At 40.7% G+C, this 14,658-nt stretch overlaps 1 protein-coding gene across 1 annotated transcript; it reads left to right on the forward strand.

Annotated features, from left to right (window-relative positions):
• The first annotated feature begins 1,296 nt into the window (after positions 1–1,296).
• On the forward strand, positions 1,297–2,979 carry LOC102667290 (uncharacterized). The gene is made up of 2 exons (XM_006606588.1): positions 1,297–1,478; positions 2,598–2,979. The coding sequence occupies exons 1-2, from the start codon at positions 1,297–1,299 to the stop codon at positions 2,977–2,979; spliced, it is 564 nt and encodes a 187-aa protein (XP_006606651.1).
• Positions 2,980–14,658: the final 11,679 nt, after the last annotated feature.

A 14,658-nucleotide genomic window follows, 5' to 3' on the forward strand; every position in this document is an offset into this window, starting at 1 on the left:
GTAAGAATGCTAGAATAACATTAAATAGAGAAAAACCTTTTTATACGGAAAGAGAAATTTCAGTAGGAAACTCCCCGACATTTTTATCTTGATATTTATCGCATTTTACAATTTTGAGTATTTTACCATTGTCTAAGTAGTTTAATATTGCAGAAAACTTATTTACCATTCAATCTTTACTTTGTTTCAAAGTTAAAAAGTGTTTACATACTGAATATACATAGTCTAGGTGAAATAAATTCCTTGTGGATACGATACTCAGTCTTACCGTTTTATATACTACTTGTGCGAATCGGTACACTTGCCGAGGGTTCAACAAGTTTTTGGCGCCATTGTCGCGGAATTTTATTTCCACTTAGATTGTGTAAGTCAGTGTGGAAACATTAATTCTTTATTCTTTGATTTTTTTCTTGTGAATATTTTTAATTCAAATTTTATCTCTTGACTTAGTTAACTGCTGCTCTGTTTAGTTGCTTCTTGTATGCGAGGTAAAACTCCGTAAGGGATTTAGCTCCATTAGATTTGGAGATTGAAGTTACTTGCAGGAGAAACAACGCAGAAAAAAGGAGCAAGGCATTACAAGAGAGGACAACAAATTCAAGTGGCGAGAGAACACTTTCGTCTGAATCTTCATCATCATTTCCAACACACTTAAAAGAGTCTAAAGTTGGTGCCTCCGAAGCTCACATCATGGCAGGCGATCAACCGTGGAGGGTAACTTTTAAAGACTATTCCAGCTCCACCAAGCTGCAGTTTTTCACAAGTATTATGCGACCAGAAGTCCAAGCAAATAATATTTCCTATCCACACTCCTTGATTTAGCTGATTCAAGGAAATCTTTTTCATGGTCTTCCTAGTGAAGACCCTTATGCACACCTAGAAACTTATATAGAGATTTGCAACACAGTGAAGATAGCAAGGGTGCCGGAAGATGCTATTAGATTGAATCTGTTTTCATTCTCTCTAGCGGGTGAAGCTAAGAGATGGTTGCAATCTTTCAAGGGTAATAGTCTAAAGACATGGTAGGAAGTGGTAGACAAATTCTTGAAGAAATATTTCCCTAAATCCAACACAGATGAAGGCAAAGTAGCAATTTCCCCATTTCATCAATTCCCGGATGAGTCTTTGAGTGAAGCTTTAGAACGATTCCATGGATTGCTGCGGAAGACACCGACTTACGGATTCACTGAACCCATTTAACTGAATATATTCATTGATGGTTTGAGGCCGCAGTCAAAACAGTTGTTAGATGCTTCAACCGAAGGGAAGATTAAGTTGAAGACTCCAGAGGAAGCAATGGAGCTCATTGAGAACATGGCAGCTAGTGATCACGCTATTTTGCATGATAGGACACCCACACCCACCAAAAGAAGTCTGTTGGAGCTTTCTTCACAAGACGCATTGTTGGCTCAGAACAAGCTGTTAGCCAAACAACTTGAATCACTCACGGAGACACTTAGCAAATTGCCAACACAACTGTAAGTAGCTCAACCACCTCACTCAGCAATTATACAGGTTGGAGGCTGCAGTATTTGAAGAGGTGCTCATGAATCTTGTTATTGTATAGCCCCAGATGATGCAGCTAAAGAGGTAAATTACATGGGAAATCAAAACAAACCTGGATTTCATTCAGGAGATTTTTCAGGCTACCAACAAGGAGGAAATTTCAATCAAAATCAAGGTCAAGGGTGGTGATCTCATCCAGGCAATCAGTTCAACAAGGAGTAAGGAGGACCTTCCAACAAACCTCCTAATCAAGGGCCTAACTTGTATGAGAGAACCACCAAGCTGGAAGACAATTTGGCTCAGTTTATGCAAATCTCAATGTCCAATCACAAGAGTATTGAGTCAGCCATCAAGAACCTGGAAATCCAAGTGGGGCAGCTGGCCAAACAAATAGCTGAGAATTCTTCTAGAGGTTTCAGAGCTAATACAAAAAAGAATCCCAAAGAAGAGTGCAAAGCTGTTATCACTAGAAGCTGAGAAAATAAAGAAGAGGAGTTATGGAGAATGAGAGTAGGACCAATAAAGAAGAGGAGTTAGAAGCTGAGAAAGAAAAAGAAAAAGAAAAAGAGGAAGATCAGATGAAGGAGAGAAAAATAAATGAAGTTGATGAGGAAGAAGAGGAGAAAAATAACAGAAAGAGAGATAGTGAAGGGGATGAGAGACAAGAGAGCACGAGAAAAAGACCAAGAGTAAGCTGGTGAGGGAAAAGAAAAAAGAGGTTGTCCCTAATTCAGAAAGGGAAGCACCATATCCTTTGGTGCCGTCTAAAAAAAACAAGGAGCGATACTTTGTTCGTTTCCTTGATATTTTCAAGAAATTGGAAATCACTATTCCTTTTGGAGAAGCCTTACAACAGATGCCACTCTACACAAAATTTCTCAAAGATCTGCTAACCAAGAAGCGCAAGTATACCCACTGTGACAACATTGTGGTGGAAGGCAATTGCAATGCAGTTATTCAGAGGATCCTTCCACCAAAATACAAGGATCCAGGGAGTGTCACTATCCCATGCTCAATTGGTGTTGTGTCAGTTGGAAAGGCGCTTATTGATTTAGGGGCCAACATAAATTTAATGCCCTATCCATGTGCAGAAGGATAGGAAATTTGGAGATTCTACCTACTAGAATGACACTACAGTTAGCGGATTGCTCAATCACAAGACCATATGGAGTAGTGGAAGATGTATTGGTCAAAATGCGTCACTTCACATTCCCAGCTGATTTTGTGGTCATGGACATAGAAGAAGATGTTGAGATTCCATTGATCCTAGGCCGCCCATTCATGTTGACGGCCAAATGCATGGTTGATATGGGAAAGGGTAACCTAGAAATAAGCGTTGATGATCAAAAGGTTACCTTCAATTTATTTGATTCAGTGAAGCATCCAACTGACCACAAGGCCTATTTCAAGGTAGAGAAGGTTGAACATGAGGCAGCTATGGTGGCTAGGGCTAAGGTATCACAAGACCCTTAGAGGTATCGAACATCAAGCTAGTGACATTAAAGAAGCGCTTACTGGGAGGCAACCCAGCTTTTTCTTACTTTTCTTAGTCATTTTTTATGTGTTTAATGCATGTAGTTAGGTTTTGTTCACTTAAGACTGCTTGAGTAGAGTGTTAAAGCATGTTTTTAATGAGAAAGGGGTTAGCCACAAGATTTTTTGAAGCTAAGGATGAGAAAGAACTTTTAGAAAAAATTTCAGTCATCCAACTCGCTCAACGCGATACCCACGCTAAGCGAGCCACAACTTATGCGTTGAGCGAGTAATACTCTTGCTAAGCATGCCAACTCCCATCTATTGGTTGTTGGGGTCTCTCTAAGTGAGACAGTTGCGCTAAGCCCAAAACCTTCTCGGGTTGTGCATTTATTGAAATTGGGCTAAGCGAGTCATCTCGTTAAGCGCAACATAGTTTCTCGTTAAGTGCATCTGTGCGCTAAGCGCAAAAGTCTCTCCATCTGGGCTTTAATGGTAATTGGGCTGAGCTAACCAGCTCGCTAAGCCCAAAAGTCTCTCTTGAATGGAAATTACGCTAAGCAAGACCATCTCGCTAAGTGCCACCCCACTACTGCATCCTCATTCATTTAATCCACTGAGTGAGCCATGGCCCGCTTAGCGAAAGTTTCAGACCAATCAGAGCTACAAAACTCGCTAAGCGCGCATTTGCACACTAAGCCCAAGAATCTCTCGGGTTCTCAATTCTATGGAATTGGGCTAAGCAAGTTAGTCTCGCTAAGCGCATGAATTTAAATTCTAAAAATTCAAATGTCATAGAGTGCTCGCTTAGTGAGTCACGCGTGCTTAGCGAGCAGATCGAAACTGGAAAAGAAAAACATAACTGCCTTAGGGCAGTTACATTTTAAAAAATTATTATAACGGCACCTCATCATTTCTTCTGTACTTATTTGCACTGTGCTCACACTTGCATTCTGCTTCTTGCATCTCTGCTTTCACTTGATCTCTACAATCCAAGTAAGTTTCCTTTTACTTCTCTTGTTTATTTTCAATTTTTGAATGGAGGACTTGAAGAATTTTGTTTTGATTATGTAAGTTGTGGATTATGATGATTGTTAGTTCTCTATATAGTGAGGTTGATGTTAGGACTATAATGTAGGTTGTAATGTGGTTTGATTTAAGGGTTAAGTCTCAAGCTTCCTAACTTGAATAGTGGCTTAGGGAGTTGAGGCTAAGAAGCCCCAATTTTTTGATTTTTCAATGAACTCGCTAAGTGAGCCCCGACCGCTAAGCAAGTTCATCCAATTTGATGAATTTTTGGGTTTTCTGATGAACACGCTAAGCAAGCCATGCTCCGCTAAGCTAGTTCATCAATTTGTTTAAATTTTCTGTATTTTTGTATGAACTCGCTAAGCCACTACACTACGGCTTAGCGAGCCTTTGAATTTCTGTCTTTTATTTCTGGGTTTGCATCAACTCGCTAAGTTGGCCATCCGCGCTTAGCGAGTATACTTAGTTGAGTCTGATACTTAGAGGCTTTTTGTATTCCTATCGCGGCTAAGTGAGCCATGCTCGCTAAGCCCAAAAGTGCCTCTGGAATAAAATTGGGCTAAGCGAGTCTGTCTCGCTAAGCCCAAGGTAATTTAGTTTCTGTAGGTTTTGTTCATGCGCTAAGCGAGCCATGCTCGCTAAGCACAAATACCTCTCTGTTCTAGAATAAGGCTTAGCGAGCTTGTCTCGCTAAGCCCTTAGTGTTGGTAGTAGTCAGTTCTGCTAAGCACTCACTGGCGCTAAGCCTAGATAGTATGTCGCGCTAAGCGCGCCCTGCACGCTAAGTGCAATTAGCTCTTCGTCTGAGAATAAAGGTTAGCAAGTCACTCTCGCTTAGCCATAGTTGTGTTCCAGCTAAGCGAGAGTGTCTCGCTTAGCCTCTGTTAGTGTTTTTCTGTTGTCGCGCTAAGCGCACCCTGCACGCTAAGCGCATGTCTATCATTTCTATAGGTGCGCTAAGCGAGCCCATCTCGCTTAGTGCCCAACCTATGTTACTACTTGTTTTTCTTAAGTCTGTTTTTCAATAAAAACTTATCGAATTTCATTAATTTGCTATGTTTTGATGCAGATGGCCTCAAAGAAGAGAAGATCATGTCCCTATAAACCTTAAGAGCCATATGACACATCTAGGTTTGTGTTTGAGGTCACCTGGGAGCGATATGAAACAAACATGCACAACAAGAACATCCTTCCAGAGAGGATTGTAGAGCTAGCCTATTCACACTATGACGAGTTTCTCAAGGAGCTCGAGAGGCGCTGGTGGCATAGGGCCTTGACCAGGCAGCCAGATAACCACATAGACCTTGCCTTGGTCATGGAATTCTATGCCAACCTCTATGATCTAGAGGATCGCTCCCCCAGGCAATGCAAGGTGCGGGGGAAGCTGATCAAGTTTGATGCTGCTACACTTAAGGAGTTTTTGGAGACCCCAATGGTCCTAGAGCCTGGGGAGAGGTACTCGGCTTACTCACGATTCTGTTAGACCTATCCAGAACCTCAGGAGCTTGCAGCAAAACTTTGTATTCCAGGGCTAGGATTTGTATTAAATGCTAAGGGGGCACCATAGAAGCTCCTTAGGAAGGACCTGACCACTCTCGCGCAGACATGGAGTGTCCTTTCCTACTTCAACCTTGCCCCCACTTCTCATACCTCTGACCTTAATATGGACAGAGCGAGGTTGGTGTACGGAATTGTTATAAAGATGGACATTGATGTAAGCTCCATTGGAGCTTGTAGGCCTAGGATCTTCTTCATCAATGGATTCCTTTGCTTCTTGGAAGATGAATGACAGCAGAATGGAGAAGGAAGAGAGAGAGGAGACGCCACTTCAAGGAGAAGATGAGTCTAGAAGAAGCTCACCAGCAAAGGAGGCCATGGATAAGAGCTTGGAGGAAGAAGGAGATGAATGAAGGGAGAGGAAGAGAAGAGCATGAAATTTTGTGCTCTAAAAGAGCTCTGAAATCTAAAGTTTAATTTTCAAATGTTCAAAGTTTAAAAAAAATGCACACACATGACCTCTATTTATAGCCTAAGTGTCATAAAAAATTGGAGGGAAATTTGAATTTCTATTCAAATTTCACTTGAATTTGAAATTGAATTTTGGAGCCAAAATTTCACTAATTATGATTAGTAAATTTTAGCTATGGTTCAGCCCACTAATCCAAGATCAAGTCCAAGATTCTCCACTAAGTGTGCTTAGGTGTCATGAGGCATGTAAAGCATGAAGGACATGCACAAAGTGTGACTATATGATGTGGCAATGGGATGTAGCAAGCAAATGCTCACCTCCCCCTCTAAAATTAATTGGATTGGGCTTCTCCCAATTCAATTAAATTTATTTCTCAAAACACACATCAAATATTCACTTAATGCATGTGAAATTACAAAACTATCCCTAATACAAAAACTAGTATTGGTGCCCTAAAATACAAGGGCTGAAAAATCCTACATTTCTAGGGTACCCTACCTACATTATGGAGCCCAAAATACAAGACCCAAAAATAATGAAATCCTAATCTAATATGTACAAAGATAAGTGGGTTCATACTTAGCCTATGGGCCCAAAATCTACCCTAAGGCTCATGAGAACCTTAGGGCTTTCTCTTGCATCACTAGCTCAATCTTCTTGGAGTCTTCTATCCAATGCCATTGGGGGGTAGGATTGCATCAGACATGGACGTGGGCTCCATCATCTCAGGTCAGATCTCTCAGATGGCTCAGTCCAACTCCTCTAGGTTGGGTTTTCCTACACTTATCCCGGCTTTATGCATCTCTAGAAGAGTAGTGTCTGATTCACTCACCTTCGAATCCCTTAGCCCAGCCATTAACCTGGCTTACATTAGAAAGAACTCTTGGAACCCAGATGATCCCACTATTACATTTCATGGGTCCCGCAAGGCCAGGGCTAGGGCTCCTTCAAATGCCTTAACTTTAGCTTTAGCTCCTGCTCCCACACCAGCACCAGTACCTCCAGCACCAGCTAACCCCTCCACATCGAGCAGTAATGCCATCTTGCCGATGCTGCAGAGCCTTCACCACAACCTTTGCCTGGTGATGCAGAGCATTCATGACTTGGCTCAACAGAGGTCGATTATCAGCATGGAGGACTTCATGACTCAGGTTGCCTGGCCCAGAGTCCAGCCTTCTTTTTTGGGGGGAGGTGAGGCTCCAACAACCCAGGAACTATAGGCACAGGCATCAGAGGACACTCTAGAGGCTAGGGAGGCTAAGAAGACCCCTGAGGAGACACCTACAGCCACACCCATGGAGATCACTGAGGGAGGAGGCGTAGCAGAGGCATGCATTGATGAAGACTATGTAGCGGATGTCACTACGGCTTAGGGGACTTGGGGCCCATGGCCCACATCAGCTCATGATGACCCCACTCCACCTTAGGATGATCCAACACTAGCCTAGGATAATTGATGACATGACTTGATTTAATTATGCTGCTTTATGGACAGTTTTTAGTTTAGCTTTTATTTATTTACTTAGAATTTTTTTACTGCCTTTGAACATTTTATTGGTTTTGAATTGTGCACAATGGTTTTATGATACACTTTTTGAATTTATTTAGAAGTGGTGTTTGTTTGATATAGGTTTGAACTGAATTGATTGCATGAATTGAGTGACTTGCGATGCTAGATCATATATCTCGAATAAGTCTGTTGTATGTAGAAGAGGAAAAACATGAAAATTAGGGGCGTGAGTGAAAATGTTAGCTTGATTGACAGGTAATAGTGAAGGTAACCAATTATTGTAACCCGATGAGTTGTGTGAACCTTAAATTGTGAGAGAGCGACTAGCATCAAGTACCGATTTTTGCATGAATCTCTGAATACTGAATGAATGCATGACTTGGAAATGATGAAGGTCATGATTGAATTGATTTAGCCACTTAGCCAAACAACCTTACCATGATCATGAATGATTAAACCCTTGCACACTTTATGAGCTTGAATATGAATGAATGAGTCTTTGAACCCTGAACCTAAATGTAATTGTGATCTCTACTTACGCTACCTTAGGTTATAGGAGAGCATTGTATGGTTTAAGACAAATTTGTCCCAAATTTGGGGGAGTGTGTTTGGGTGATTTTTGTTGCAGGAATGAAGGTAACAGCCACACAGAGAGCCAAGTAATAAAAAAAGGAAAAAAATGAATAAAAAAGAGAGAATATAAAAAATAAGTGAAGCTCTGTGTGCTGTTAATTATGTTGTAACTTCATTGTGCTTGTGGCATGTCAATAGAAGTTGGGAGGTTAAAGAAAAAGGTGATCTATGGATGAATGCTCTCCTAGAAACTAAGTTTTGCATCCTAGAAAAACCATGAATTGTTTGTAGCCCAGCCTCATTACAAGCCAAAGAAAGTCCTTCAGATTCATTTTGTGTGTTTATGATTGTATGGAATGAGATGAAATGCAAAAGTTGGGAATTGTGTTGGTTGTCCATTTGAAGAATTACCTTAAACACTGGTGCATATGAGAGAAATAGTGGCCGTGAGGATTAAGCTTGGTTAACCTTCCTTGATACTTGTCATGCTTGCTAGCTTATTTCATTTGTGTTGCTTAATAGACATGCTCATATCTTTGAAAATACTGCACTTTGCTTTGAAAGGTTGTTGGTTGATGCATTGCCTAGTCATCTCTGTTTGTGTCATTGATACATTTGAAACAAACACAATTTTGGTTAACCATTGTTGATTCCTTTCACTTGAGGACAAGCAAACTGTTATTTTCTTTGCTTGAGGACAAGCAAAACTATAAATTTAGGGGAGTTTGTTGATTTTTATTCATGAGTTATTAGTGTATTGAAAATTTGCAAGAAAATAGAAATGTGCCTCAAATTTATGGTTCTTTTGTAGAAATTGTAAATATTTTCATTATTGTGTGATTTTATAGAGTAGAAACTCCATTTTTGTGATCTAATGTTGAATTCAACTCAGTTTGTAGGCTAAAGAAGAGAAGGTGCAAAAAGCTACTGATGAACTCGCTTAGCGAGGTAGATTGGCTAAGCAAGTCTCATCCGCTAAGTGAAGCAGCCAACTCACTTAGCGGATGTGAAACCCCAAAAGAGGATAAGTCAGAGATCAACATGCTCAGTGCATAGCCAACCCGCCCAGCGAGGACATTGTCTCTTCTCGAGCTTAGCGCGCCCAAGCTCGCTTAGCGGATTTTCACTTACTCTCGCTCGGTGAGACATGCTTGCTGAGTGAGCCTTTGTGTGCTGAGAAGTCCAAGAGCCTTTAAAACACTGAGTTGGCAGAAAACCAAAGGTGACCACCACAACCACAGTCTAGCCAACCATCTACTATGTGAAAAATAGAGAGAAGAAGAGCAGAAAGGCTGGAGAAGACATTCTCCTTCATCTTTTTTCCATTTTCTTTCACCAAAAACATTCCTTTTTAGTTTGTATGAAGCTTTGCTTGTAATGGAAGGCTAGAGCTTCTTTGTTGGGGAGTGAACTACTTAAAACTCTTGATGTAATGTTCTAACTATCTATTTAATGTTATTTTTTGGTGTTCTTTGCTTCTAACTGCACTTATATTACATGCTTGTGGCTTGATCACCCATTTGTATGTTTGGTTTTTTAATGTTGGAAAATGCTTTAAAACCTTAGAACTTGATAGAGCAAGCTTGAGGCATGTGTGTATAGGAATAGAATGTCATAATCTAGTATATTTTACACTGTATGCCTACTGCAACTCTTTTAGAACGAGTTTGTTGAGGAATCAAGAACAAAAACTAAGAGAGTTAGGCTCATTCATGTGAGGAATCATGGTCTGATTATTTTCTCGGTGTAAGAACGCTAAAATAACGTTAAATAGAGAAAAACCTTTTTATACGGCAAGAGAAATTTTAGTAGGAAACTCCCTAGCGTTTTTATCTTGATATTTATCGCATTTTACAATTTTGAGTATTTTACCATTGTCTAAGTAGTTTAATATTGCAGAAAACTTATTTACCATTCAATCTTTACTTTGTTTCAAAGTTAAAAAGTGTTTACATACTGAATATACATAGTCTAGGTGAAACAAATTCCTTGTGGATATGATGCTCGGTCTTACCATTTTATATACTACTTGTGTGAATCGATACACTTGCCGAGGGTTCAACAATCACCAGGCAAAGGCCATGGTGGATACTCTGCAGCATAGGCACAATCACATCACTACTAGGCATAAAAGGGTTGGTTGAATCTGGTACAGGTGCTAGAGGTGTAGGTGCTGGAGCGTCTGAAGGAGTTCGGGCCTGGCCTTATGGGACCCTGAGAATGTGATGGAAGGATCCTCCAGGTTCTAGTAGTTCTTCCTGATGTATGCCAAATTAATGGTTGGGCTGAGGGACTCAAAAGTCCAAGAATCAGACACTACTCCCCTAGACAAACATAAAGCAGTGATGAGGGCTGGGAAGCCCAACCTACAGGAGTTGGACTGGGCCATCTGAGATATCTGGCCAGAAATGATGGAGCCCAGGTCCATGTCCATCTTCATGACTAAGCCTTATACCAACCTCACTCTGTCCATGTTAAGGTCAGAGGTAAGAGAAGTAGGAGTGAGGTTAGAGTATGAAAGGACACTACATGTCTGTGCGAGAGTGGTCAAGTCCTTCCTCTACAGCTTCCAAGGTGCTCCCTCAACATTTAGAACAAACCCCCACCCTGCTATACATAATTTGGATGCAATAGCCTGAGGGTTAGGGTGAGTATGGCAGAAGCGAGAGTATGTTGAGTACCTCTCCCCAGGCTCTAGTACCACCGGTGTCTCCAGAAAGGTGTTCAGTGTGGCGGCATCAAATTTGATAGTCTTCCCCCGCACTTTGCACTGCCTGAGGGAGCGTTCCTCTAGGTCATATAGGTTGGAGTAGAACTCCTTGATCAAGGCTAGGTCTATGTGATTCTCCATCTGCCTTGTCAGGTTCTTGTGCCACTGGCGTCTCTCTAATTCCCGAAGGAATTCATCATAGTGTGAGTATGTCAGCTCCATGTTTCGCTCTGGGAGGATGTTCCTGTGATGAACATTCATCTCATATCTCTCCCATGAAATCTCAGAGACAAATCTGGATGTGTCATATGGCTCTTGAGGCCTGGAAGAGGAAGCAAGTCTCTTTTTAGAAGCCATCTGCACCAAAACACAGAAAAAGATTGAAGTTAGTAAGGAGTTTTATTGAAAACTGACCTAAGAAAACAAGTGGTAACATAGGGTTGGCGCTAAGTGAGAAGGGCTCGCTTAGTGCACCTTATAGAAATAATAGCAAGTGGCTTAGCACGCAGGACGCGCTTAGCGCAACAACAGAAAAATAGCAACATTGGCTTAGCGTGAGTAACACGCTTAGCCGGAAGATAACAGTGGCTAAGGGAGTGTGACTCGCTAAGCTTTATTCATAATAGAGAAGGAATTGCGCTTAGCGTGTAGGACGCGCTTAGCACGACTATGAACTAAAACAGAACTAGGCTTAGTGCCTGTGGGCGCTTAGCGAGACTCACTACAGATGACAATTGTGGAAGCAATGCCTTCCAAGGTTATTTTGATGATGCCAAAGAATCAGGAGTTAAGCAAAGTTTCAAGCAAAGATTCAAGAATCAAGTTTCAAGTTTCAAGATTCAAGATTCAAGAATCAAGTTTCAAGAATCAAGATCAAGATTCAAGACTCAAGATTCATGAATCAAGAGAAGACTCAATCAAGATAAGTATTAAAAAGTTTTTCAAAACATTGAGTAGCACATAAAGTTTTCACAAAATCTTTTACCAAAGAGTTTTACTCTTTGGTAATCGATTACCAGTAGCCAGCAGTGTTTTTCAAATTGATTTACAAAGCTGTAATTGATTACCAGTGTTTTTAAAACGTTAAGATTTTTAAAATTCAAAATGAAGAGTCATATTTGTTGATGTGTAATCGATTACACCTTAATGGTAATCGATTACCAGTGACTGTTTTCGAAAAATTCATGTCCAGAAGTCACAATTCTTCAAGTGACTTGTTTCTGAAGATTCTTTCAAAAGTCACAACTTTTCTAAGTGACTAGTTTTAAAATAAATTGCCAAGAGTCACAAACTTTGACTTGAGTCATCAAAAGATTATAAATATGTGACCATGGCATGAATTTGAAAAAGATCAATCATCTCTTTCAATCATTCTATCTTTCAATCTATCTTTCAACATCTTCTTTCATTTCTTTCAGAACTTTCTGGTTTCATCTTCTCTTCATCTTTCTAAAAGTTTTTGTTCAAAACTTTCTCTTCCAAGAAAAGTTCTTTGTTCAAAAACTTGTGCTATTCATCTTTTTCATTCCCTTCTTCTTTTGTCAAAAAGAATTCGCCAAGGACTAACCGCCTGAATTCTTTTTGTGTCTCTCTTCTCCCTTTTCCAAAAGAATGAAGGACTAACCGCCTGAACTCTTTTGTGTCTCCCTTCTCCCTTGTCAAAGAATTCAAAACGACACAGTCTGAGAATTCTTCTGATTCTTCCCTTTCCCATAAACAAAAGATTTCAAAGGACTAACCGCCTGAGAATTCTTTTGTTTCCCCCTTCACAAAGTTTCAAAGGACTAATCGCCTGAGAACTTTGTCTTAACACATTGGAGGGTACATCCTTTGTGGTACAAGTAGAGGGTACATCTACTTGGGTTGTTGTGACTGAGAACAAGAGAGGCTACATCTCTTGTGCATCAGTTCTAGTGGAAGGTACATCCACTAGGTTGTTCAAAGAGAACAAGGAAGGGTACATCCCTTGTGGATCTTTGCTTGTAAAAAGATTTTTACAAGGTTGAAAATAAATCTCAAGGACCGCAGGTCGCTTGGGGACTGGATGTAGGCACGGGTTGTTGTCGAACAAGTATAAATCTCTTGTGTTTGTCTTCTTCTTCCCTACTCTTTTAATTTCCGCTGTGCACTTTAATTATTGCTTTTACTTTTGGTAATATTAAGAAGGATAGATTTTTAATTAGTAAAGGTTCGTTAATAATTAATTCAACCCCCCTTTCTTAATTATTCTGAGGCCACTTGATCCAACAACAATGCTGGCTTAGTGAGGCAGAGAGGTATTTGCGCTTAGCACTCATGGCGCGCTTAGCGCATGAATAAACATTCAGAAATCTAAATTTCTTTGGGCTTAGCGAGACAGGCTCGCTTAGCCCAATGTTATTACAGACACGCTAAGCCACTAATGGAATGTAAAAAGCCTCAGAGTTTCAGATCAAACTGAATGTGCTCGCTAAGCGCAGATGGCCGGCTTAGCGATTTGATAAAATCCCAGAAAATATAACTAATCCTCAAAGTCTCGCTAAGCCTTAAGACAATGGCTTAGCGAGTTCATCCTGAACTGCATAAATTTAAACAAACTTAATGAACTCGCTTAATGGAACAAGGCGCGCTTAGCGAGTTCATCCTAAAAACCCAGAAATTCATAAAAACGTATGAACTCGCTTAGCGGAGCCGTCTCGCTTAGCGAGTTCATCGCAAACCCAAAAATTGAGGCTTGTCAGCCTTAACTCCTTAAGCCACTATTCAAGCTTGGAAGCTTGAGGCTCAGCCTAACCACCTAATAGCACATTGCAACCTAATATACTCCTAACAATCCATGAAATAAACAGGAAACTAACAAACATCAACACATACACACTTAAGTAATCAAGTCCTCTACCCTAGGGTTTTCATAACAGAAATTAACAAGAGAGGAAGAAGGAACTTACTTGGAATGCAAAGAGTGAGTGAAATACACAAAATGAGTAGAATGCAAGAAAATGATGAGGCAGAAGAGAAGGAGACTGCAGTTTAGAGATGAGAAATGTAAATGCCCTAAGACAATTATGTCTTCTTTTTGTAGTTACGATTGGCTCGCTAAGCACGAGTGTCATGCTGAGCGAGCACTCTGTGACGTTTGAATTTTCAAAATTTAAATTCATGCGCTTAGCGAGAAAGACTCGCTTAGCCCAATTATCCAAATTGTCAACCCGAGAGGTTTTTGGGCTTAGCGCGTAGGTATGCACCTAGCGAGTTCTGCAGCTCTGATTGGTCTGCAACTTCCACTAAGCGGGCCATGGCGCGCTTAATGGATTAAGTGAGTGTGAATGTAGTGGTGGTGGAGCGCTTAGCGAGGTAGTCTCGCTTAGCTCAATTGCCATTACAGAGAGACATTTGGGCTTAGTGAGATGATCTCGCTTATCCCAATTAACATAAAAGCTCAGACAGAGAAGGTTTTGTGCTTAGTGCGCTGGTGCACTTAGCGAGGCAATTTGATGCGCTTAGCAAAAGTGTCTCGCTTAGCCCAATTTCATTAAATGCACAACCCGAGAAGGTTTTGGGCTTAGTGCATGCAATCGCTTAGTGAGGCACCATCTGCCATTGGATGAAGGGTTGGTGTGCTTAGCGAGAGTATTACTCACTCAGCGCATAGGCTATGTCTTGCTGAATGAGTTGGATGACTAAAAGTTTTCTAAGACTCAACCTATCCAAACAACTTCAAAGAAGCTTATGGCCAACCCTTTTCCTCTAAGTTCATGCTCTTTCACTCTTCTCCCTAGTAGTATCAACTGAAACACAATCTAACTAACATGCATTAAAACACAAAAATAAAACATTGAAAATGAAAGAAAGCTGGGTTACCTTCCAGTAAGCGCTTCTTTAACGTCACTAGCTTGACGTGTATCATCT

The sequence above is a fragment of the Glycine max genome, chromosome 20, assembly GCF_000004515.6.
Source record: "Glycine max cultivar Williams 82 chromosome 20, Glycine_max_v4.0, whole genome shotgun sequence".
Classification (NCBI taxonomy): domain Eukaryota; kingdom Viridiplantae; phylum Streptophyta; class Magnoliopsida; order Fabales; family Fabaceae; genus Glycine; species Glycine max.